Source organism: Microtus pennsylvanicus, chromosome 8, assembly GCF_037038515.1.
Source record: "Microtus pennsylvanicus isolate mMicPen1 chromosome 8, mMicPen1.hap1, whole genome shotgun sequence".
NCBI lineage: Eukaryota > Metazoa > Chordata > Mammalia > Rodentia > Cricetidae > Microtus > Microtus pennsylvanicus.
Genome location: NC_134586.1, coordinates 109,751,912 through 109,777,580, shown reverse-complemented (window position 1 = coordinate 109,777,580; position 25,669 = coordinate 109,751,912). Strand labels below are relative to the sequence as shown.

The window sequence follows — 25,669 nt, the reverse complement described above, 5'->3', positions numbered from 1 at the left end:
TTTCATAAAAGAGAAAGAAAAGGAACATTGACCAATTCATTTTATGAAGTCATAGTTACTCTGATACCAAAACCAAATAAAGACCCAACAAAGAAAGAGAATTATAGACCAATTTCCCTTATAAACATAAGGGGGAAATTCTCAATTAATTATTTTCAAGACAAATTCAAGAATACATCAAAAATATCATCTAACACTATCAAGCAGGTTTCTTCTAAGTGATGCAAGGATTGTTCTATATATGCAAATCTGTAAATGCAATCTTCCATATAAACAAAATGAAAATCAAAACTATAAGATCATCTCATTAGAAGAATAAAAGGCCTTCGAAAAATTCAATATCCCTTCACAAAAATAATAATGGAAAGATTATGGATATAAGGGTCATACCTCCATATAATGAAAGCAAGCCCAATAGCCAACATCAACTTAAATGGAGAGAAACTCAAAGCATTCCACTAAACTCTCCATACCTATTTAATACAGTACTTCAAATCTCAGATAGAACAACAAGATAACTGAGAAAATTCAAGAGGAGATAAAATGGAAAGGAAAAAGTCAAACTATCTTTAATTTCTGATGATATGATAACATACATAAGTGACTCCAAAACCATTAGGAAACTCATACCACTGATAATTTAGTAAAGTAGCTGGATACAAAATTAACAAATAAAAATCAGTAGAAATCCTATATTCAGATGACAGATGAACTGAGAAAAAATCTGGTAAACAACACCTTTTTAAATCATCTCAAAATGTAGACACTATTTTGGGTCTACTCTAATCTAATCTAATGAAAGACTTGTATGACAAAAACTGTAAGACTCAAGAAGGAAACTAAGGATGAATTGAGAAGATGGAAAGATCTCCCATGCTTATGGATTAGTAGGATTAATAAAGTAAAAATGGCTATCCTACCGAAAGCTATCTACAGATTCAGTGCAATCCTCATTGAAATTCCAAATGATTCTTCATCAATTATAAGGGACAATTTTCAGTTTCATATGGAAACACAAAGAACACAGTTTAACTAGAACAATCCTGAAAAATAAAAGAGCTAAGCTGGTATCATTATTCCCAATTTCAAGCTATACTACAGAGGTATCATAGTAAAAAACAGCATGGTATTGGTATAAAAACAGACACATTGATAAATGGAATTGAGTCGAAGACCCAGACATAAATTCACACACCTACAGACGTCTGATTTTGGATAAAGAAGCCTGAAATGAACAGTGGGAAAAAAATAGCACCTTCAACAAATGCTGCTGATCAAACTGGATGGCTGCATGTAGACGAATCCACATAGGTCCATACTTATCACTCTGTATAAACACAACTTCAAATCTACCAGACACTTTAGCATTAAACCAGATACACTGAACCCGATAGAGGAGAAAGTGCGATATAGCCTTGAACTCACTGGCACAAGAAAAGACTTTTGGGGACCTCAGAGGAACTCTGAAGAACAGGCTGCAACTGTACACAGTAGATCAGCTAGCCAGATGGGCTCCCCATCCTTTAGGCCCTCTGTACATGGGCAAAACCCTGGACCCCTCAAGCACCTGCTCAGCTTCACTAGCCAGCAGGCAAGCTTCCTGTGGGTAGGCTGCTCCACCCCCACCCCCATCTATTTGCCTTGTAAGCTACAAGGCCCACTCTGACTCCCAAACCACCCATCCCCTATAACCTCGGAGAAACTCCAAGTTACAGGCTGAAACTGCACAGAGTGGACCAAGAAAGTAGGCCACAAATGATCTCAGCAGCTCCCTGAGACACAGACAGACACAGCACAGAGTAGACTAAGAGCAGCTCCCTAAGACACAGACAATAACGACAAGGATTGGGCCAAGAGACAAAGACACTGCTGGCACCAAATGGAGGTAGAGATGGGTAGGTGTCAATGCAAAAATTCATTCAACAACCCAAAAGTAACATGATAGTGCCAGAACCTAGTGGCAATAGAACAGGAAGACTTGATCATTCTAATACAGAAGAAGCAGAAGAAAATAATCTTAAATATAACTTCATGAAGACAATAGAGACCCTTAAAGGAGAAATGAAAAATTACATTGAAGAAATGAAGCAAAAGACAAACAAAAAATTGGAAGAAATCAATAAATCTCTTAAAGAAACTTAAGAAAATAAAGAAAAAGCCATTAAACACAAGGAGGAAACAGTTAAGACTTGAAAACTGAAATAGAGGGAATAAAGAAAACATAAACTGAGGGAATTCTAGAAATGGAAAATCTGTGTAAACAAACAGGAACTACCAACGCATGCATAACCAACAAAATACAAGAGATGGAAGCTAGAATCTCAAATGTTGAAGATACTATAAAGGAAATAGATTCATCAGTCAAAGAAATGATAAATCCAACAAAAATATTAAGAAGCCTTTATATATTGCATGACCCCAGAGAAGCTAAGTAACAAGGAGAACCCTAAGAGAAACATACATAGATCCTCCTGGGAAGGGGAAATAGACAAGATCTTCTGAGAAAATTGGGAGAAGGGAAGGTGGGAGGGGAAGAGGAGGGAAGAAAGGGAGGGGAAGGAGAACTAGAGGGAATGGAATGGTCAAGATGAGGGAAGGACAGAGACAGGAAACATGGAAAGTGATATGTTGATTGAGGGAGCCATTATGGAGCTAGCAAGAAACCTAGCACTAGAGAAATTCACAGGAATCCACAAGGACAACCCAGCTGAGACCTTAATCAATAGGGGACAGGGTGCCTGAACTGGCCTCGCCTGATATCTTAAATGTCATCATAGAACATATATCCAGCAACTGATGGAAACAAATGCAGAGGAACCACAGATGAGCACTGGGCTGAGCTCCCAATTTCCAGTTGAATAGAGGGAAGAATGAGAATATGAGCAAAGAGGTCAAGGCCATTATGCGGATAGCCACAGAAATAGCTTACCTGAGCTAATTGAAACATTCCAACTCTGTCCTGACAATGAGGGAACCAGCATAGGACCAAACTAGAACTTCTGAATGTGGGTGACAGTTATTTATCTGGAGCAGACTGTGGGGCCACTGGCTGGGAAAACAGGATTTAGCCTACTGCTTGTTCTGACTTTTTGAACCCATTCTCTCTGGAGGGATATAGATGCTCAGCCTAGATAGAGCAGAAAGAGCCTGGTCCTGATTCAAAGCAGTGTGCTAGACTTTGTTGACTCTGCATGGGAAGCCTTATCCTCTCTGAGGAAGAGATGTATGGTTGGGATTGTATGTGGAGGGAAAGGTGGAAGGAGCAGGAGGAGGGGAAGGGTTAAATGAATTTGGCATGTAAAATGAAAAAAAAATAGGTTTTTAAAAAATAAATAAAAATTATAAAAGAAAAGATTTTCTGAGTGGAACACAATTACATTAGCATAGGCAATAACATACACAATTAATAAATGTGATGTAATGAAATTAAAAGCTTATTAATGGCAAAGGATACTATCATATAGTGTCAACCTATAGAATGGAAGCAGATTTCTTTTTACCAAGCTAAACATTTGATAGAAGATTAATATCTGAAATATATAAAGAACTCAAAGAACTAGATAGCAAGAAAACTAATAACTCAATTAAAACAATAGGTAACAGATCCAATCAGAAAACTTTCAAAAGAGGAATCTCAAATGACTGAAGAACACTTAAAGAAATGTTCAGCATCTTTAGCCATCAATGAAATGCAAGTCAAAACTACTTTGAGATTTCATTGTACACCCATCAGAATGGCTAAGATCAATAAACCATGTGACAGCTTGTGCTGGATGGGAGGTGGTGGAAGTGCAAATTTATACAGCCACTGTGGAATTTAATGTGGCGGCTCCTCAGGCGATGGGAATCAAGCCTCCTCAAGATCCAGCTGTATCACTATTGGAAATTGTACTGTATAGTTTTATGTCAACTTGACACAAGCTATTGTCATCTGAAAGTAGGAAAATGTCTCTAAAAGATATGGCTGTATGCAGGCTTGCAGGACATTTTCTCAATTAATGATTAATGGAAGATGGTGGTGCCATCCTTGGGTTACTAACCCTTTGTTCTATAAGAAAGTAGGTGATCAAGCCATGAGTAGCAAGTCAGTAAGCAGCTCCCCTCCATGACCTCTGCATCAGTGCCTGCCTCCAGTTCCTGCTTAAGTTCCTGTCCTGTGTTCCTTCAGTGATGGACTGCAATGTGAAAGTGTTGCCTTGTTTTCTCTATCAAAATGGAATATTAATAATTCTGTGCATATTAATGGACTAATTTAAGTCATTATACATAGATGGTAATGCATAATATACAGAAAAATGCCTAATATGAAGAGTCATTCACAAATCACTTTTCCAAGTCACTGTTGTCGAATCTGAGTCATATAATAGTGACGATTTAGAGGGTTCTACAAACGTCTAGGATTTGGGCTGAGCTCTGTTCCCTCTTTCACTCAATGCCAGAATAACACTACTGTATATATTTATATATGTGTCTGTAGATTTTATATATATGTATGTGTGTTATACACACACACACACACACACACACACACACACACACTCATATATATATATATATATATATATATATATATATATATAGAGAGAGAGAGAGAGAGAGAGAGAGAGAGAGAAAGAGAGAGAGAGAGAAAGAGAGAGAGAGAGAGACTCAACTTAGTAGACTTAACCTTCTATGTGAACTTCATTTCTATAAAGTACAGGAATCCTCTAATTGTGACCATCCTCTCTCTCTTTTTAGCCAAGCCACCTGTGCATTTTTAAAAGCTTCATTTGTTTGATTCTCCTCTAACCATAAAATGTACTCTTGTCTAAATCTTCTGCCGCCCTAAGCAATAAAAATAATAAATGAGCGAACTGAAGGCCCTACTCCAAGTTTTAAGATGCTCCAGCAAAGGTGACCCTGCAGAATTACGATGGTGTGTTATCAATTAGTTGACATTATCTAGAAAAATGAGGATAAATGTTCCTCTGTTCTGCCTAGTTTTATATCTCATAATTCCAGCTGAAATTGTTTATTGCAGATGTATATGGTAGTATTCTGGATGGACTTATGGTGAGTCTCCTCTGCTCTGGATTTTCAATGGCCACTTTAAATCTCTTGACCACCAGTGGAGAAAATGTACTCAAGAAGATAAATTACTTCAATAAAAGTTAATGTGAGGAAAGTCAAGTCGGTGATAGCAGGGTTGGGGGAATTCAGCTGTTATTGAATGCAGGCATATTTACAAAGCTAAAAAAGAAAACAGACTTGAAAATGCATGAGATGAAAGTCTGCCTCTGAGAACTATTCTATCCATGAGGCTACATTTGATGTAAGATATTCATCATCATAATCTAACTTTAATATCAGCCTATTTAGAGGCTTCATACTTCAAAAGCTTTTCACATATATTATGTCATTGGGTCTTAAGAAAACTCTGTAATATTAGATTAGGTGATACCTAGGATTGTTACAGACATGAGCTTATATTCTATAGAAATAAACATACTTTTCTAATAACAAAATATTCATGTGAATATATCAATTATTTGCAACAGATATGTATGATTTTATTACTTTGGTAAAGAGACAAAGTTTTGTCATTTAAAACTTCTTTCCAGAAAGGTAATATAAAGATAAGTGAGGAAAATATATTTTTAGTGGCACTCATCTCTGAGCTTTTAGCTTATAGGAGTCTGTCAGTGCTGAAAGAAATGAGAGTTTGATGCTTTTTGTTCACTGCTGTAATTTAAGAAAAATTTTGGCAAATCTCAAACCAACAAATTTACATTAATGTCATATGTTAATTAAAGTCCAGTGTTTATTATGTTTCACCAGGATTTGTTTTTATTTATTTATTGTGGGTATATCATTTGTGAGAGTGTCAATACGCATGTGGTGGTCAGAAGGCATTCCTCCAAGGCATCGTCTCCGTCCCTGCCTTTAGTTTCCTGCCCTGACTTCTACCCTGACTTCCTTCATGGGTAGAGTCATTACTGTGTTTATTTTTAAAAAGAAAATTTTCTAAAATTAAATAACAGAAATTGGTCTTTTATAAGAAAGGAATATGATGAGTAAAGGATACACCAATAAGGTGAAGTCTTTGGTTAATAAAGGCTGACTGTAGTCCACTGAGAGCATATTCATATTTTCCTCTAAAACCTCAGCATCTGTAAAGATCATCTGGAACTGAGGTGTCAGTTCCTAGGCAAATGTACTCAAGGTTTATTTGTTAATGTTGAGAGGCAAGTTTGAAAAGTCAAATGCAAAATTTAGAGAGTAATTCAAATATATGTGTAATTTTCTGCTTCATCAGACTTTCTTTATAGGCAGAAACTCTCAGAAGGTTTAGAAACATTGACCTATAGAAAGTCTATAACCAAAGACAGCTACTTTCTTGTGTATTTTACATAGGTCCTTCTACTTAGTGAAGAAAATTTTAACCATTTTATGCTCTGTCATCTCTTGACCAGGATTTACTAGTCATGTGATATTTAGTACCCACTTATTTTTTAAATCATTAAGTAAGGAAGTGTGCTTCAGTCTTCTGAGTGCTGAGATGATAGGCATGAGTCACCACATCTAACAGCGTCTTCAGGCATATATTCATAGTGACAAACTCATATCCACACTCATTGTTTACAGTCATCAGGTAGATTCATTATTCAACTGAAATCTCTAGGAAAAAAACTCTTAAATGCAACCTGTCATCATCTTTAGCTGCTTTATTCAAAATTATGCATGGCAATGCTCTGACTTCACATAAGTAAATCATGACGGGAACACCCCTTTATCGTGCTAAGAATTTAAATTGTTAAAGTACACATTGAAAACTTAAAGGTAAAAGAGGAAGTTTAATAGGAATCCTGTCACAAGAATGCCATTTTAGGTTATAATATAAGATATACTTCACTTAGTAAATTTTATGGATGTAGTGATAATGAATATTGCTTTATATTGATTGGTTCCTAAGAAATAGAATATGAGAATTTCAAAGTAAAAAGTATCATTGAAAATTGGCAAACTGGAACAAAATGATACTCATTAAATGTTTCAAAATATACTTAATTCTTTTAGTGAGTTCAACTTAAATTTAGCTTCAAATATCAATTGCTAGGCAATCATAAATGCTATCTTATCTTATTGAGCTCTTTCACAAGATGTTATATACTACTTTCATGTCTCCATTGCAAAACTTATTCAAGTGGGAAGATTAAAGTAGTAGAATAAATAGATAAGATCTTTGATTTATATACCCGGCCACTATTCACAGTAAAATTCTGTCAGAAATAATAATAATAATACTTATCTGAAAGAAAATCTAGTTACTTAGGCCATGTATGTTTCCTTTACAATAAACAGTTATGAATATGTTTGTTTTCTAGAATAAAGAATAAGTATGTTTTAAAAATAGAAAGAAATGTCCTGCTAGGGCCATCTTGCTTCTGACTTGTCATATAGACAATGATTAAATCAGTCCTGTGACAATCTGGACCAGGTGTAATAGAGTAGAATACTGGTAAGAGGCAGATACTGCAGACTTAGTAGACCATTTTATAGAGGTTATGAATAGATCTGAGTCTCCTATATTAGAACATAGCAAACATTCCTGTAAATATATAGCAAGGATGAAACAAAAATGTCAACTCACAGAAACACTACAAGACCTCTATCTTTATAATGGATTTCAGAGTTGTTGATATAATATCCATTACTTCTGTTGTTTTATAGAGACTAACTGTTTGAAAAACATGTACATGATCTTTGCTCTGGAGTGTATGCAGTCCAAATGAGTCCAAAATCCACCAAACCACCAGAAGAACTTTTCTTTAAACAAATAAACAGCAAAGTAGCAACAATTAATATTTCCCAAATCAGCAGTAAACTGGTATTTAAAAATAGCCAGGGCCTAAAAAACTATAGGAACAATTAAAGTTCCTAAAAATATGCCCTTTGTCTCATAGTTTTAGGTGTCTTCAATGCTTAGCTGGTAAACTTTAGTGAAGTGTATTTAATACAGTGATCAATAAAATGTATATTATACTTTAACATCAAGAACAGCTCCAAAGTCTTAGGAAAATTGAACTCCATGAAGAACGGCATTAAAAAAAAAGTAGAGTTTTAGCTACCTATTTTCATATTTCAAAGAACCTAAGACGAAGTGTGGGAAACTAATATTGGTAGATATTTAACTATGCCAAACACTGATAAACTGCAACAAATACTCAACATATCTGTAACTGCATTTCAGTGAAAATTAGCAAACAAAGGACAATGTTTTTCCACCAAAGGTTAATATGGATCCTAGAATCTGTTGATAATGGTTTAATCAAGTTTATGCAGTTAACCAGAACATGAGACAAATCTTTTGCTAAGATATACTCTTTCTCCTTCAAGTCCTTAAAGATTTTATGCTGATAATTCTAATTATCTGTAATGATTTACCTAATTCACTAATTGAGTTTTTCAGGTAAAGTTTAAAAATAATGAGTGCCTAACTAGTGACTGCTACTGATTTAGAAAGTTAGTGTTCACCATGTTCTTGTGTCTTTTTTAAGAAGTTACTTTCATTCCATGTACTAGTGTTTAATCCTCATAGTCTTTGTTTTCATCTGTGTCCCAGAAATAGCAGACTGGGAAGTACATATGCATCTAAGGGCAATCAAGCAAGTTGGACCCAAAACTTTAATGGCTATACCACTGCTACATCAAAGTCTTCACCAATTTTCTCTGTTATTTGAATTTCTGTCAACAGAGAAGAGTCAGTCACTTTGACTAGCTATGAACTAGTGTAGTAACCTACAGAAAATAAGGTGGCCTGTTCAAGGTTAAATTTGTTTGTTTTAAACAAGAAGAAGCTAGAATAAAAGGGCTTTGAAGTTTATTTTCTCTTCTGAGTGTTATGACTGCAAATAAAGTAGATTTTCTTAATTATATCACACATAACCCAAACTTGGTTAAAAACAACCTTAACAAATAACCAGGTTTTAATACTAAATAATGAACTGTCTTCTATTTCGGTCCATTTGCATGCAAAATTCAAGAAGTCCTTGTTTTTTACTGCTGAGTAGTACTCTAATACGTATATATTCCATACTTTTCTTCATCCATTCTTCCATTGAAGGGCATCTAGGTTTTTTCCAGGCTCTTGCTATTACAAACAATGCTGCTATGAACATAGTTGAGCATATACTTTTGTTGTATGATAGGGCATCTCTTGGGTATATTCCCAAGAGTGGTATTGCTGGGTCCAGGGGTAGGTTGATCCCGAATTTCCTGACAAATCGCCACACTGCTTTCCAAAGTGGTTGCACAAGTTTGCATTCCCACCAGCGATGGATGAGTGTACCCCTTGCTCCACAACCTCTCCAGCAAAGGCTTAAAGGACATTGAGCCTATAATTCGTGATCCTAGAGAAGCTAAATAAGAAGGTGAACCCAAAGAAAAACATATAGTCATCCTCCTGGATATTAACCTTCATCAGGTGATGAAAGGAGACAGAGACAGAGTTCCACATTGGAGCACTGGACTGAAACCCCAAGGTTCAAATCAGGAGCAGAAGGAGAGAGAGCATGAGCAAGGAACTCAGGACCGCGAGGGGTGCACCCACACATTGATGCAATGGGGATGTTTTATAAGGAACTCACCAAGGCCAGCTGGACTGGGTCTGAAAAAGCATGGGATAAAACCGGACTTGCTGAACATAGCGGACAATGAGGACTACTGAGAACTCAAGAACAATGGCAATGGGTTTTTGATCCAACTGCACGTACTGGCTTTGTGGGAGCCTAGGCTGTTTGGATGCTCAACTTACTAGACCCGGAAGGAGGTGGGAGGTCCTTGGACTCCCCACAGGGCAGAGAACCCTGACTGCTCTTTGGTTTGATGAGAGAGGGGGAGTTGATTGGAGGAGAGGGAGGGAAATGGGAGGCGGTGGCGGGGAGGAGACAGAAATCTTTAATTAATTAATAATTTAATTAAATAATCAATATATTAATGATGGCATGAGTTAAAAGAAGAGTGCCCAATTCATTTAAATAAATGGGTTGAATTTAAAGGGAATGATATATGGCTTTTCCATGACCTGAAATTTTTTTTTATCAGATTTAGCCAATAAACAAAGGATTAAATGTCTACCTAAAACCTCTAAGACTTCAAACAAACTGCATAGCTAGAAAAAAGTAAGTCCCCTCTACGCTATATAATTGACTTTGTCAGCTGGGCGATGGTGGCGCACGCCTTTAATCCCAGCACTCGGGAGGCAGAGGCAGGCGGATCTCTGTGAGATGAGACCAGCCTGGTCTACAGAGCTAGTTCAAGGACAGGCTCCAAAGCCACAGAGAAACCCTGTCTCGAAAAACCAAAAAGAAAGAAAGAAAGAAAGAAAGAAAGAAAGAAAGAAAGAAAGAAAGAAAGAAAGAAAGAAAGAAAGAAAGAAAGAATTAACTTTGTCATAGTTCTCCAGACCTTCAGTTGCTCCTTTCTCTTAATTCCAATAACCATTTAATTTTTCCCTGGGTTGACTTTGATAGGTGTTCAATATTCTTTTTGTCACCCTGGCCAGACAATCTAACAATCCAGAACATTGTTAATCTCTCTCTCTCTCTCTCTCTCTCTCTCTCTCTCTCTCTCTCTCTCTCTCTCTCTCTCTCTCTCTGTCTCTCCTCTCTCTACCATCCCACCCCAGATTTGCAGTTCATTGCTGTGTATTGCCTCCTCTTGAAACACTGTAACATTAGAAAGCTGAGTGTTGTTAACAGTAAAATGAAAGAGCAAGAGCCATAAATTGGGGAAAAATGGAAAGGAAGAGGAAGTATCAGAGGGTAAAAGAGAAAGGGTGAAGGAAGGGAAAGAGAGGTGATGGGCAGAGGAAGGGGAAGGGAGGGAAAAAAAAGGAGAAGGAGAATAGACTAAAAACCGAAAACATCTCTTCTTTCATTGTTCTCAAGGGCTTAGAGTACATTCTATACTCATCCTGCTAATTTTTCACTCCTATGCATTCTTTTCTCTTTAGCATGTGAGCTGTTTAACAGTTTCATGAATGTTTTTCAATCATCATCTCCACCTGCTAATTACACCCAATAAATGCATACTTTAAAAGACCCAAATTTTGTCCACTGTTTCTTAAATCACTTACTGCAAAATAATCTGTCTTTCTTGAAATCTGTTGCATTGTGGTTTTTTTTTTTGAGTGTTGTATTCTTAGTTGAACATTATACAACCCTTTCCCATGTACTATCTTGAACAGTTAAAAGTTGTCTTGTTGCTAAAATATTATCCAAATATGTTTCTTGTACATATATTTATAGATAGGCTACTTGTATTCGTTGAAATAAAATTAATCATTAACTTTATAATGATATAAAAGGTATTTTTTCACATACTATGGTAGCAAATGAAGACAGTTTTATTTTCAAGACTAACTAATTTATTGAAAATAATCTTGGGTTGTGGGCAGTGAATGATACAAGGTTTTGTGGATTAAAGGTTTTGAAGAGGTCTATTTTGATGAGAGAGAACATATTGTTCATAACTATAATTAGGAACAAATCAGTGGTTAATGATGCAGTATATTCTAGAGCTTTAACTGACAAGAAATAAGAAACAGTTTTCTCAACTTTAAATGGTTTGCAAAATGATATTTCTGTACTTTGCTTCATGCACAGAAAATAATGGATAAGAGGTTTAATGTTCAGAAATTTCAATATTTATTCTTAAATGTGTATTGTTAGGTTGTAGGAATATTGCATTTCCTCTAAAAGAGCATAAAACCTACACGTACTAATTAGTTTCTCTATGAAAGCCTTCCAGACAATTATAGGATAATACCAATGGTCAATGCTGGAGGTGCTTTTCATTAAACGTATAGTGTCGCTACCAGATAAATTGCTTCATAGAAAAGCACTTACCACAAAGCCCTGTAATGGAAGGTTAAGTGCTATTCTTAATTACTAATTTCAACCCTTACATTTTGCAGTGCAGGCACTTTAAAAGGAAGGAAATATAGTCTGTTGGTTCTGTTCCTGATTCTCTGATTATAGGATTTGGTGGTAAAAGCACTAGTCTAGTGGCTTTTATAATGAAAAATAACCTCCCTAAATTTTTAAAATAAAAATAGCCAAACCACAAGCTGATATAAAAGATATATACTAGACCATGATATTGAACTCATGTTTAAAAACACTTTGTTCTAAAAACTTTAATCTAGATCACTCACACTTTGAAATCTATATGCAGCCCTTATGTCTGTGTTGCTTGAGAAAAGGATGTTTGAAATTCCCGTGTCCTTTCCCCATCAGCATCATTCTAAAGTGTACGCAGAGGAGGTGACCAGAGGGCAATAACACGACACAATGGTGAGGTCTCTCTGATCTTCCCAATGTTAAGTTCATATGTGCACAATACATTCAGAATTTTATCATGTTTAGCAGTAATGTGTTTTTATATGTATAATATATATGCAATTTTCATGAGTGCTATAATATTTTTATATGTCAGCCATTGCATGTGTCCTTCACAATAATAACTGGAATTTTGTTCACTTTTCATTAATTAATATTAATTAAAGTTCTCCTTAGTGAAAGGGCACCTAGAGTGCATGCCTAGATATAAAAGACTGTAATTGTCACAATTATTTCTAAATACTTGTGCCTTAATTATTATGCTGTACTAGTTTCTGATTTTTAATATATTTCTAATATACTTCTTTCCTTTCCTTTTCTTTCCTTTCATCCTTTTCTTTCCTTCCCCTTCCTTTCTTCTCTTCCCTTCCTTTCCCCTCCCTCCCTTCTTCCCTCTCTCTCTCCCTTCTTTCCTTTCTTCTCTTCTTTTCTTTCCCTCCCTCCTGCTCTCTCTTCTTCTCTCTCTCTCTTTTTCTTTCTTTTATTTGATTTATGGCCTCTCTATGTAGCTTTGGGTATCCTGGAGCTCACTATGTAGGCCAAGGTGCTCTTGATGTTTTCCAGAATTACCAACTTGCTAAACATTCACTGAATGCTTCCTACTTGTCAGTATTACAACAACTTCCAGATGCATGATTCATTTTTCTTGATTAGTTTATTAATTTAATTTATCAAGCATTTGCAAAACAGAAAAGATTAGAACTGAACTCTGAAAGTAGAGATTGATATAATTCAGAAAAAGCTTAGAAAATCTCTTTGGTATGGGTTAGTTCCAGAGAAAACTAGTATTTAACTAATAAATTACTTAATTAATAATTAATAAAATTATTCTAGGAAGTGTATAATTCCAACTGTTATTAGTTTTATTGTGCAAAATATTAGTTGGTTTTATATTTTTATTTATACTATGTGATAAGTTGTGTGCTGGTTAAAAAGGAATATTTTGCAGACTTCAACTGAGTAGCACTATCACCTCCGAAGTCTTATGAATCACTATGGTTATATGAAAATGAAATGAACTCCCTTTACTCATAGCTTTACACCTGTGGTACCATGTTTCCTGTAATTGTGTTTCTTGTCATCTCACTCCAGGCTGGATCTCTGCCTGCCTCCTGCTCTATTTGCCTGTTTCATGGGTTGTGTGCCACTGTTAAAGAAACAGCTTTGCTCTCAAAAAAAAAAAAGTTTTAATATTCTTTCCTTTGGATTGAAATTTTAACTGTTACTTTTGACAAAGCCTTTTTTTTTTGTTCAAATGCAAGAATTTTGTAAAAAGCTTTGACAGATTGTGCTTTTTATGTGCGCATTTTTCTGTTGCATTGATGCTCTGGATTTTAAAAGCGGTAACGTGTGGCTTCAAGTTCATCTATAAAATGCTGTTTGTACATGGTAGCAAGAACAGTTTAGGACAGCCTTACATTGACATGACTCTAAAGTCTAATTAATACTTTATGGTTTCTCAGAAAAACCACAATTTTAAGAAACGGACGCAAACATTGCTTTGCTTTTCCAGTTGGTTTTCACAAAATTGTTCACAGGTCCATAAACCTTGCTTACCTGCAGGGTAGCGCTCGATGACTGGCCAGCTGTCCACCTGTAAAGTGGCATTGCCTCCACTCCTCGTGAAACGCACTACATGGTATTTTCCATCATTAATGATTGCATTGGATTCTTCTATGGCGATGTCATCTGTCCCAACATTAAACTTAACTCCAATTTTTCCTTGGTGCTGTTAGGAAGGACGAGGATAAGGTCTTATTAAATCAATTGATTAGTCAGCATTTGATAAGAATTTATGTTGTTCAAGAATATGCTTTGGACAACAGCTGCTTTTCTCTGATTTTATTTCTGAAAATCTGCATGCAATAGAAGCAAGATCTTGACATTTGGGTAAATCTGAGACATCTCTTTCATGGATAATTGATATTCTGAAAGACACACTTGCAAGGGCATTGAACAGCCTTCTTCCTGGGTGTTGCCACTGAGAAGGTGCACAGCTGCTGGCATTAGAGCATAGACTTTTATGTTCTCTGACACAGCTCCTTTAATCTAACCTTCTAATTTCAGAAGAAAAACAAAACTTGAAACCCTCCCTTTCAATAATCAGTGAAATCAGAGCAGTGAGATCTGTTTAGAGCCAAATGACAGATGCTCACCATACAAGACATCTCTGAAACAAGGATGGGCAGAGAAAGAGGGATTCACTAAAATGATTTCTTAGTCATTAGTTATCAAACCATCCAGATGTTAGCAGTTTAAAACATACCCATTTGCCTTTATCTAGAAGATAATGAAACTTGACATGAAGCTGCAGCATCTTGTTCAAAGACACACAACTTAGTAAAGACAAGCTGGGATAAAAGTCTGATTACCTCATTTTTAGGTTACGTCTTAGCTAAAATGGAGCTAGCACAATTCTCTCTCTCTCTCTCTCTCTCTCTCTCTCTCTCTCTCTCTCTCTCTCTCTCTCTCTCCTTTTTCTCTCTGAATTATGTAAAGTAATATTAAAATAATCCTAAGGGGAAAGTTGTGGCTGTTGACTTCAGAATGTCACCAAGAGAAACATGTGCCTCTGCCATCAGCCTCGGAGAAGCATTCTCCAAAAGCAGGGCTGTCAACCCAACCATGAGCTGAACTGATTTTGAAAGTATGAGGACTTTTCATTTAACCAGTAGCCCAGGATACCTGGGCTGCAGGCCCTCGTTAGAGTACATCAACTCATGATGTCTGTGACATACTTTTCATAAAGCCATAGTTGAGAGAAGTGACATGGGGAAAGAGGGTTCTACAGGACACACAGCCAAGCATCCCTGTAGAAAATTTAAATCATAAATGAGAAGCCTGAAGGTTTGGACCACATAACTTTAAACTTTTCTGGGTTCTCACTATTAAACTAGGCAGCAAGATGATACCATCAGCTCATGGCCTAATGTAAATTTTTCATTATTTATTTATTCTTTGAGAATTCTATACATATAAACAATGAATGGACTTTGATCTTACTCTCTCCTGCTTCCTCACCTACTTTTTTTTCCAATTTTCTTCCTACCAATTTTTCCCCACCCAAACTTATATCTTCTTATTTATATTTTTAAAAACCTAAGGGTCTAATTAGCTCTATTCATCTACATATGGTATCTATGGTTATCCACTGGAGGAAAGTAACCTACCTGGAACACTTCCCAGCACATTTTTAAAAATAATGTCCACATATTTGTTAATCACAGACAACATTATATCACTTAAATGAGGTTCTTATAACTTCCTCTGAATTTATCTCATATGTGTTAAGATTGTATACATGTTTTTACTTAAACATATTTGTGTTTATTTAAGTATATTAAGAATGCATAAATACTTCACTAAGTATTTTATTAAAATGAGCTGATAGGAATTTTGATAAACTGATGAAACAACAGCGCTCACCAAAATATCTAGGGTAAAAGCAATTAAAACTGAAACATTTCCAGAAACTTTCAATAAAATTTCCATTTTATTAGATATCTCCTGTTTGAAGCTTGAATTATTCCACAGATATTGAAATGCCTTACCATTTTAAGGCACATGCCTTGACATGTATTTAAAAGACTAGTGAAAAATATAGCAGAGAATAGAAATCAGCCCAAAGGTAAACTCTATATGAACAGGTTATGCAACTTTTACAATGTTTCTAGCTACTTTCTCTTCTTAATGGCTAAACACATATGCAGGATCTTAAGTACTAGCTAATGCCACACACTTAGACAAGGAAAGATGAGATTCCACCCCAGACTTTTGTCTCCAGGGTCCGTGCTCTACATTACACTTGCTGAATTTAGGTGTATTGGCTCATTACAGCTCTAGAAAATGAGTCGGTAAGTCCATCTGTACCTGACTACTGATTTTTATCTCCCTGTTATTGTAGAAATACAATGGGGCCTTCAATTATTATTTGAAGTTAGTAGTCATATATCAAGAATTGTGTGCTTAAAATAACTTTATAATTCATAGTATGTAACTGATATGCTATTGTAATAATACATTAGTCCTTTTGATTCCATTTTAGCCAAGCATTTGAGTTGACTAAAATAAGCTTAGGAAATTGTTTTGCTATGTTACAAAATTAACTGTAAAATTCTCAAGACAGGTGTGTGAAAGAGAGAGCATATTGAGAACTGATTCTGATGTACCAAATTCAGTTCAGCAGAAGAGGGAGGAAAGGCCATGATGAGTCTAGTGATTAGACATAGATTCTGGGAGAGAGTTGGCCTGGGAGTTGATTTTCCCATCACCCCCAGAAGACGCTTACACTTTCCTTCTCCCGTGTGCCACAGAAAGGGACCTTACTGGAGTATCTCAGATGACTTCATTTGTGCCTTATGCAATTTGGTTGAAATAATCAGAAAACCAGGATTTGGTTACACCCGAACAAAGAGATAGCCAAGCACCAGGTGACGAGTGCCTGAGCTGATTAGGACAGAGGCCACATGAGTGGATCAGAGACAAGAGAATTGGAGCAGAAGTGTGTAGTAGCCTGTTTAGGGAGACCTCTGAAAGGGTGGGAATGGATGGTGAAGGGAACACAAGACAAAGTACATGGACCCAGAGAAAGGATGCTCAATGCCTGAGGCAGGAAAACTTAATGAGTGTCTGAACGAGGTGCATTTATCCACCTCTGTGGTATTTTAGGTAAGGTATCCTTTAATTTTCATTTATTTAAAAGAGGGATTTAAAAAAAAATTCCTATATAACAAGGCTATACCATTTTTTGGCATAGACCCAAAGTGCTCAATAGACTCCATAGAGACTTCCTTAGCAATGGTCAATGCTTCTCTACTCACAACAGCTCAGAAATGAACCCAATGTCCTTTGACACTGGATAATGAGAATGTGACAGATGTACACAATGGAATATTATTCAGCTGCAAAGAGAAATAAAATCATGAAACTTATAAGTCAATAGGTGGCACTAAATAACATTATACTGAGTGACATAATCTAGATCCAGATAAACAATTGCCCCATGTTCTCTCTCATCACCAGTTCCTAGATTCAACTCTCCAGATTTGAATATATAAACTTGAGTAATGATCACAGAAATCAGAAAAGAAAGTGGAAACCATGACATGGGAGAGGGTCTGGATAGGAGGAATAGCAGTATACAGATGATGTTCCTGTTACTAGAAAGCAATCCAAATGTCCAGGTTCCTAGAGGAGATCCTCATACCTCTACTTTGCTAAATTAGCATGACACCCAATTGCATTCTAAATACTTATCGTTATATCCACAAGTAATTGTAGCTCTCAATCCTTATCCAAGAAACTTCTTTTTTCAACAGGTGGAGACCATTACAATAAATAAATAAATAAATAAATAAATAAATAAATAAATAAATAACAGGTCAAAATGCAAAGAACACGTGGTCGTGGGGCACAGCACCAATGGATACATCTATGACACAACTCCTCCACGCAAAGCTCAGGGCATATTGTAGAAGTGGGAGCACACAGATGATAGGCATCAGAGGACCAGGAAATCTGATTTAGGTTGTGTCCCCTAGAAAGGGCAAGGAAGCTTCGTCCATGATATCTCAACAATATGGCTGCCTGAAAAAGACCTAAATAAGTACAATACCAATATAGTCATGCTAACAAAGAAGGGGAAAATCTCATGGATTCTCAATCATAGACAAAAAAAAAACAACAACAAAAACAAGCAACTAAGGAATGCTAAAAGGGGGAGAATTTAATTTTTTCATTCATTTTTTTTTCATGGATGAGTCCCTAATTACTTATCTAAAGCCAATTGGTCAGTCACTGAAATCAGATACATACAAGGAACACTAAACAGACTGAATAAGGTATATTTATGTATATAGGAACATAGAAGAATTAATGAAAGGAAACTGAATTTAAGAAGGAGTAGTGGTGGTCTGGGCTGGCCATGAAAATGGTTAGAGGGAACAAAGGGAAAGAATAAAATGATGGAATCATATTTCAATTTCAAACATAATAAATGAGAAGTTGCTGATTATGTGAATGTGTCTTCATGAGCAAATGCATGCCCATATGTCAAGTGGCTCATGTAGAAGTCAGAGGTCACCCTAAAGGAGTTGCTTCTGTCTTTCAACAGCATAGATTCTAAGGAAAATCTCAGGTCATTGGCCTTAGTGGCCTTCACATACTCAGCCACTTTTTCAGCCTCTTAGGTGACAGATTTTTGACGGTATGGGTGAGAGCTCTTAACAAAAGTACTCTACAAGAACTCAGGGGAATACCATCAGCTACATTGCTACCATAGCATTAGCCTAGCGAGACTCCTTCTGCTCCTTATCCCTTCCTGTCCCTTCTGCCTCAACCCTGGACGATGCATGAAGGAAGAAAAATTAATCATAGAAACAAGAGGGGGCAGTTTTCATCTCCCAGAAATGTATACTCTCAGTGTGGCCAAAACAGACATCACTGGGCAGCTTTAAAAGAACAAGTATGTACTACTACAGGTCAACCAGCTGAAGTTACTTTTATTAGCTAAGAGTGAACAGATGTCATTTGCTATCTAGGAGGAGCCAAAGAACTGGCAAGACCCTTCCTGGACTTCCCTGGTAAATGGGATTAAAATCTTCCAGGACAGGTTTAAATGCGAGCTCCGGCCCAGAATGCAGATTTTTCAGCTTTAATAAGAACATGATGATATTTGTTAACCCAGAGTTAAACAGTTGTTTGGGATTCGTTCCCGTGTAAATGTCTTTCTTATAACAGAAGGCACAGAAGAAAATACTGCTCAACTTTCCAAGGTGCTCTAAGATGACCACGATAGTCTGTTCTCCGCAAACTTCCATTTAGAAGGACCGAGTTTGTGAACAGAGGTATCTTCATGCTAAAGCTTTAAAAATTGCACAGTTGCTAGAGAGATTGCACTAAGGATAAAAGCACTTGCTGCTCCTCCAAAGGTCTAAGTTCAGCGCCTAGTACCTATGTCAGCCTGTGTATAACCATCTTCTGATACAAGGTTAGAGCCCACTTTGGTACTCACACACATGTAGCACACTTACACACAGCAATAAAATAAGTCATAAAGATGATGTCCCCAATTCACAGATAGTAAGTGCTTTCAATTTATCCTGAACTTCTGCAATGTACAACACAAAAACGCTCATTTCCTAGGATATAGAAATGGCCATATTTCACAAGTTTGATTAATTCCCTATATTAAATAAATAATTATGAAACATGAGGGTCAGTGATGCTTGGAGAGGTGCTGGTTATTAAACAATGCCCATCTGTTCTTGGATATGCAATATGCTGCCTCAACTCTGAGTCGCTTTAACATATCGTGAATTCAAACTCTGACATAATGAGCTGGTCCAAGCAATGCCCACCACTGCTCACTACCTGCTCTGTGGAAAGGCCTTGGAAGGCAATTAAATATACATGATAGCCAAAGGGGCATCCATCCCTGGGAAAAGACATTTAATATAGTGAACTATAAAATACTACGATGAAGACTATTTTGTGAATCCCATATTTACTTTCCTCCAGAGCTGTAAATATGTTCCAAACCCAGCTCATATTGGCAGGAGAGAAAGTTATTTCAATTATATAAAAAAATAAAACTTGCTGAACTTTCTTGCCAATGGATAATTACAGTTTAAAAGAATTCATTTCAAATCCGTATTCTCTGGGATTAAATGTGATTGTCTTTGCAAAGTCTCATGAATATTGCATTAGCAAAACCAGCAGTTATTTCAGCGGACATGTACTGATCTCTCTGTATTGTATCTTGCTTGGAATGAATAACTGCCTCATACCATAATTTTGAGAATCTATTCTAAGAACATCAGTAATGAGGCATTTATAATTTAATGAAATCTTCCTGTGCATTCATTAAATAAATAGTGACAAAGGTAATTACTGATTTTTTTTCATGAAAGTTCATTTCTGAATAAGGATTATAATATTAAGCCATGCTAAAAGGAAACGTCATGAAATATGATACTGGTTAGGTACTTGAAGGTTCTAGCAAGTTTTGAAATTATATTCGTTTGAAAATATGTTTGAACCAAGATTGATATTTAATGATATTCTAGAGCATCCTTTAAATAAAATTTTTATATGTTCTTCATTCAGATATAGTCTAATCTACCTGCATACAATATAGGAGAGATGCAAAGTACACAAAAAATTCTGGCTTTCTATATTGCACATAGGAACTCTGCATAAGACTCCAAAGATCTCACATCAAAGCACAACTTTCACTCCTTTACCTTGTTTTGTGTTTATCTCAGCTGTGCCCAGAAAGAAACTAAAAAATTAAAAATTGACTGTTTTCAATATTTTGTTTAGCATGCTTCCTTGCCTTAATGACCAACTGGAAAGAGACCAGCCCTGGGAAGTATGCAGCTTAGCAGAGAGCCTCTTTATGTTCTGTGAGACTCAGCCATGCACTGAGCTCATGCTCCAGGACTATGGGCAGAATGAGGCGAGGCACTCATGTGCACCCGATGATCAGACTCACTTAAACTGCAGGGTGATTCTCAGGATACATATCTACAAGGACACACATCATACACCAGACAGAATGCTATGCCTTCTAACTCCAGAGACTAATGCTTAACAGGGAGCCAATGTTCTATGGCACAATGCAGTCTATGGGGCCATAGTCACCATTGCTGACATAGCAACTCTGCAGGGACTGTCAGAGAGCCATCTGTTCTCCCTCCTCAAAAGAAATGAACTGAAATGTGCTCATTGGGTCCTTATAGCTTCCTAAGTCGGGGACCTACCACAGGCTGGTAAAGACTATTATCAATCCAGATGACCCATAATGTCAATACATAGCTTCAGTTTATATTTTAGTAAATTCCTCTGTACCCCTAATTCTCACTACTACGTCAAAAACTTCTCACTGCACTTCCCTTTCCAAACACTGAATAAAATCTCTTTCTAATCATTCTGTGAACACATAAAATTGAATATCTGATAGTCACCCTATGTGTGAGGACAAAATGGTGGCTTATTTACATACTTTTTGTATTACTATATACTTGAAAAAATAAATTATGAGGCAAGTAATAAATTATATCAAAGAGCTGTAAGATTGTCTGTGAAGAACCAAGTGCCCCGAGGGCACAGGGCTAAAGAATCTCAAGATGCCCCCACCACCACCACCACTGTGCAGGTAGAATCTGTCCACATGGGAGGCAACTATAACAGCCAATACAAACATATCTGCACACATAAATTCCCTCCATTTTCCCACCTTCTGTATATTAAAATGCTTACTGGATCCTACATATTGAGCTGCATGTCTGCATGTATACACAGTGCATCTCCTGTCAACATATCTGAATCTCACAGAATACATGAGAGTATCTCCTCAAAGAGCTCAAACAAACTGCCCCAGGTTTCATAGCTGATAGGGATGGATACTGCAATCTGATCATCTTAGAAAAGAATAGCATTAGTCGTGTCCTTGCTCCAGGAAGAACATAAAACCAGAGATTCCAATAGAGACTGAACCACAAGAAAATTTCCTGCTCAGAGCTGACAATTGCATCCCCTAGTACTACACAAAACAGAACACAGAGTAGATGAGGTCTAGGGTGATGTAGCATAGAAAGACCTCATGTAAGAGCAATGCCCTTTAAGACACAGCATATTTATTTGCCCATTTGACTTTTGTTGAGGACGACATATCTTCTCTTTTATGTCCCTATTCTCCAGAATGCTGCACCTGCACTGACTCCATGAATATTTGACCGTGAGTCTGATGATACCACCGTAGGGGCACATCATCATCTTCTGGTCTTAAGAGCACTTAATCAAACTTTGTTGAAAACCTGCAACAGTCCTCCTTCCAAAGTTTACATTTTCATTTTTTTATGTCCCTGCCTTTTTTTCTAAAGTGTCAAAAGAAAAAAAGAATGAAAAAGAAAAGCTTAGGTTTGTAAAAACGGTGGTGGGTTGGTAACCATGTCCTTCAAAGCAATAACAGACTCCTTTCACATTTGGAGTTCCCCCAAACTCTTTCGTACATAATATTTAAGTAAGCTATAAACCACATAGACTACTGAACAACTCTCTGCCTTCAGTATGCTGACCAAGGGCTCTCAGCTTATTTACAAAGTGACAGCACCATTGTCACTGCTGGATTCCAGACCTATCTATCACATTCATATTTTCTCTCCACTAGACAAGACACATGAAAATCTTGGCTCCCTTAACTATTGCAAGACACACAAGATGCATTGCTTTCATTATTAGTAATACTTTTATTATTGCTTAAAAAAAGAGTGTTTAGCTTTAGATCAGGTTAGCAGCAGTGCCTAACACAACACTTGATGTAGGCATTGTAGGTTTTACTAGAGGGCGGTTCCTTAGCTTTCACAGTGACTGCTATAAAGACCACTATCATGAGATAGTGTCCTATTGTTATGAGACACCATTGCCAAGGCAATTCTTACACACAGAGCATTGAACTGGGGATTTGCTTACAGGTTCACAGGTTCAGTCCTTTATCATGACAGGGAGCATTGTGGCATTCAGGCATGTGTTGCAGCAGTACCTGAGAGCTACATCTTGATCCAGAGGAGACAGGGCTTGGCATGAGCTTTTGAAACCTCAAAGGCCATAGCCTGTGGCTCACTTCCTCAAACAAGACCATTCGTTCTAATCCTTCTCACATAATGCCACTCTGAGGTGATTAAGCATCCAAAAATATAAGCCATGGGGACCATTCTCATTCAGACCACCACAGAAGCTAATGTTCAGAAAAGCAGAGAGTAAAGAAGTCAGGACATTTAGTATTTACCACTGAGCTCAAGAAGACTCTAGGAAAAGTTTAACTACAAAGTAAAGCAGTTAGCAGAATTTTTTTTTTAAAAAAAAATAGATGTTAGATATTACCTGTTCAGGCTTTTTTTCCCCTACACACCAGAATTTGAATCTTAGTCGCTATTATAAATTTTCAAAGTTTATAAAACAGATAGATTCTGGGATTTTATTATGTTTAAATACAGAACTTCTTTGGTTAGAGGAAAATGATATCCACTAGTTTGACACAGCAGTAGCCTGTGATGCTGTCATTCCCAGCAGTTGAAAATGGAAGAACTTATCTTTATTGGCAAGAACCACCAGAGCGCATTGCTGGGCGAGCAGGACTCAGTGTATAAGTGAGAGAGACAATCGGGAAGTTCTCATAACTGAAAATAGACCCCAAACTCCAGCGATTCCATCCTTTGGTGCTTCTCCTCCACTGCATTGTTTCTTTTTAGATGAAATTAAATCAAAGTTAAAATAATAGGTTCAGAGTGAGATGACTCAAAAACCCACTATTGTGTTCTTGACTAGATCAATAATTATAGTGTTTGCATTTTGGATCTTCCCGGTATCATTAGTTAAGCCAGTTTCGGGTTATTCTTTTTGCTGTGGTACAGTTTTGAAGGTTTACAGTGTGGCCATGGATTCAGAAGTCAAGACTGTTTCATGGTATTTCCCAGGAGTGTGAATAACTCCCCTGGGCGTGATAACAGCAGAGCTGGGGGATGAAGCTGGTATCCTCTGGAAAACCAGTCATTTCCTCAATACATCCCATCTGCCTGCTGAAGCACTAAACACTACAAAGTGTAAAAGGGGTCTGTAAATGTGTAAAACATTGCTTATAAAGTCTCGCTTCTCCAGATAATCGAAGAGCAGAAAGAAATGGGGAAAAAGTGGCTCTTAGCTTGATGTCCTCACAATTCTTTCAATAAATTAAATTTACATATCAACCACAGTTTCTCCTTCCTCCTCTCCTCCTGTACCCTCTCCCTACCTCTTTTCTACCTCTCTCCCCAAGCCACTTTTTCTTTATCTCCATTCAGAAGGGATAAGGCCTCCCATGGGAGTCAATAAAGTCTGGTATATCAAGCTGAGGCAGGAACAAGCTCCTTCCCCTTGCATCAAGGCTGGTCAAGGCATCTCACCATAGGGAATAGCTTCCAAAGAGCCAGCTCATGTGTCAGGAATAGGTCCTGGTCTCACTGCAAGACACTCCACAAATACCAAGCTACACAACTGTCACCTGGTGTAGACGGCCTAGGTCAGTCTCATGCCTGCTCCCTAACTATTGGCCCAGAGTCCATGAGTGCACACACCTCAGGTCAGCTGTCTCTGGTCCACAGAATTCTTAATTTCTCATCGGTCATACTTGACCATACACCAGTTTCAATGACATTAAGACATAACCACAGCTTGAGCTTTATCAAAACAGTAGCTCATTACATGTGGATGTTTTTTTTTTTTACTTTGTTTTGTTTTGTTTTCAGTAACTGTTGCTTTAAGAAGAAAATAAAGCAACCTTTGGCTGAATGGTAAATTTGTGCTTTTCACATTGTATGGTCATTCAGGGAACCATATACAACAAACATTGTGCTTCAGGTACTGATTAAAGCCATAACCTTTGTTTTTCCTGCTTCTGTGTCTTTGGGCCATTACACAGCTTGCTATTAACCTTCACCAGGAACTGGACAGGGAGAGGCTGTTCTATCAATTCCAAGATGTTGGCACTTCTAGGTAAAAAGTTCTTCTGTCAAGGAGGTTTTGGATTATTTGTGGATTTCATTTACTTGTGTCCCAGGACTATCATTTCTGTGCAGCATGGACTGTAATTTGTCTGACTCGAATGTTCTGCATCTCCATAGCTCAAAGCAGGTGTCTCAGACAAACAGACAAAACATCTTTAGAAGGTAATTGTAAGGCTCTACATGGAAATGTGACCATAGTGAGTAGGTTATAGGTGAAACCAAAATTAACTTTTGGAATTTTTTTTAAATCTTAAAAAGCCATGAACACGGATGAAGCATCTAATGAATTATCTGGATGCCTCAGCTGATACTAACATAGGCTAACTTGTAGTGCAAGAATTACTTTGGAAAAAAATAACAAAATAAGTAAATAAAAATAAATAAATTAAGTAATTAATTAAAAAAAATACTTTGTAGGTTGCATCATTGTAGTAAACTGTAACTTATATGCAAGATAATAGCCAGGCTAAAATCAAAAACACCAATGATAGCCTTTGCTGGAGAGGCTGTAGAGGAAGGGGTACACTCATCCATTGCTGGTGGGAATGCAATCTTGTGCAACCACTTTGGAAATCAGTGTTTCGGTTTCTCAGGAAATTCGGGATCAACCTACCCCTGGACCCAGCCATATCACTCTTGGGAATATACCCAAGAGATGCCCGATCATATGACAAAAGCATTTGTTCAACTATGTTCTTAGCAGCATTATTTGTAATAGCCAGATCCTGGAAACAACCTAGATGTCCT

General features: G+C 36.9%; 1 protein-coding gene across 48 annotated transcripts in view; it reads right to left on the bottom strand.

Annotated features, from left to right (window-relative positions):
• Positions 1-25,669, bottom strand: part of Nrxn1 (neurexin 1) — a 1,109,587-nt gene that overhangs the window by 164,625 nt on the left and 919,293 nt on the right. For all 48 annotated transcript variants that reach the window (XM_075984298.1, XM_075984300.1, XM_075984304.1 and 45 more), the window contains one exon: positions 13,938-14,109. In XM_075984298.1, coding sequence (XP_075840413.1) covers positions 13,938-14,109 — 172 coding nt within the window. The remainder of the gene's footprint in view (positions 1-13,937; positions 14,110-25,669) is intronic.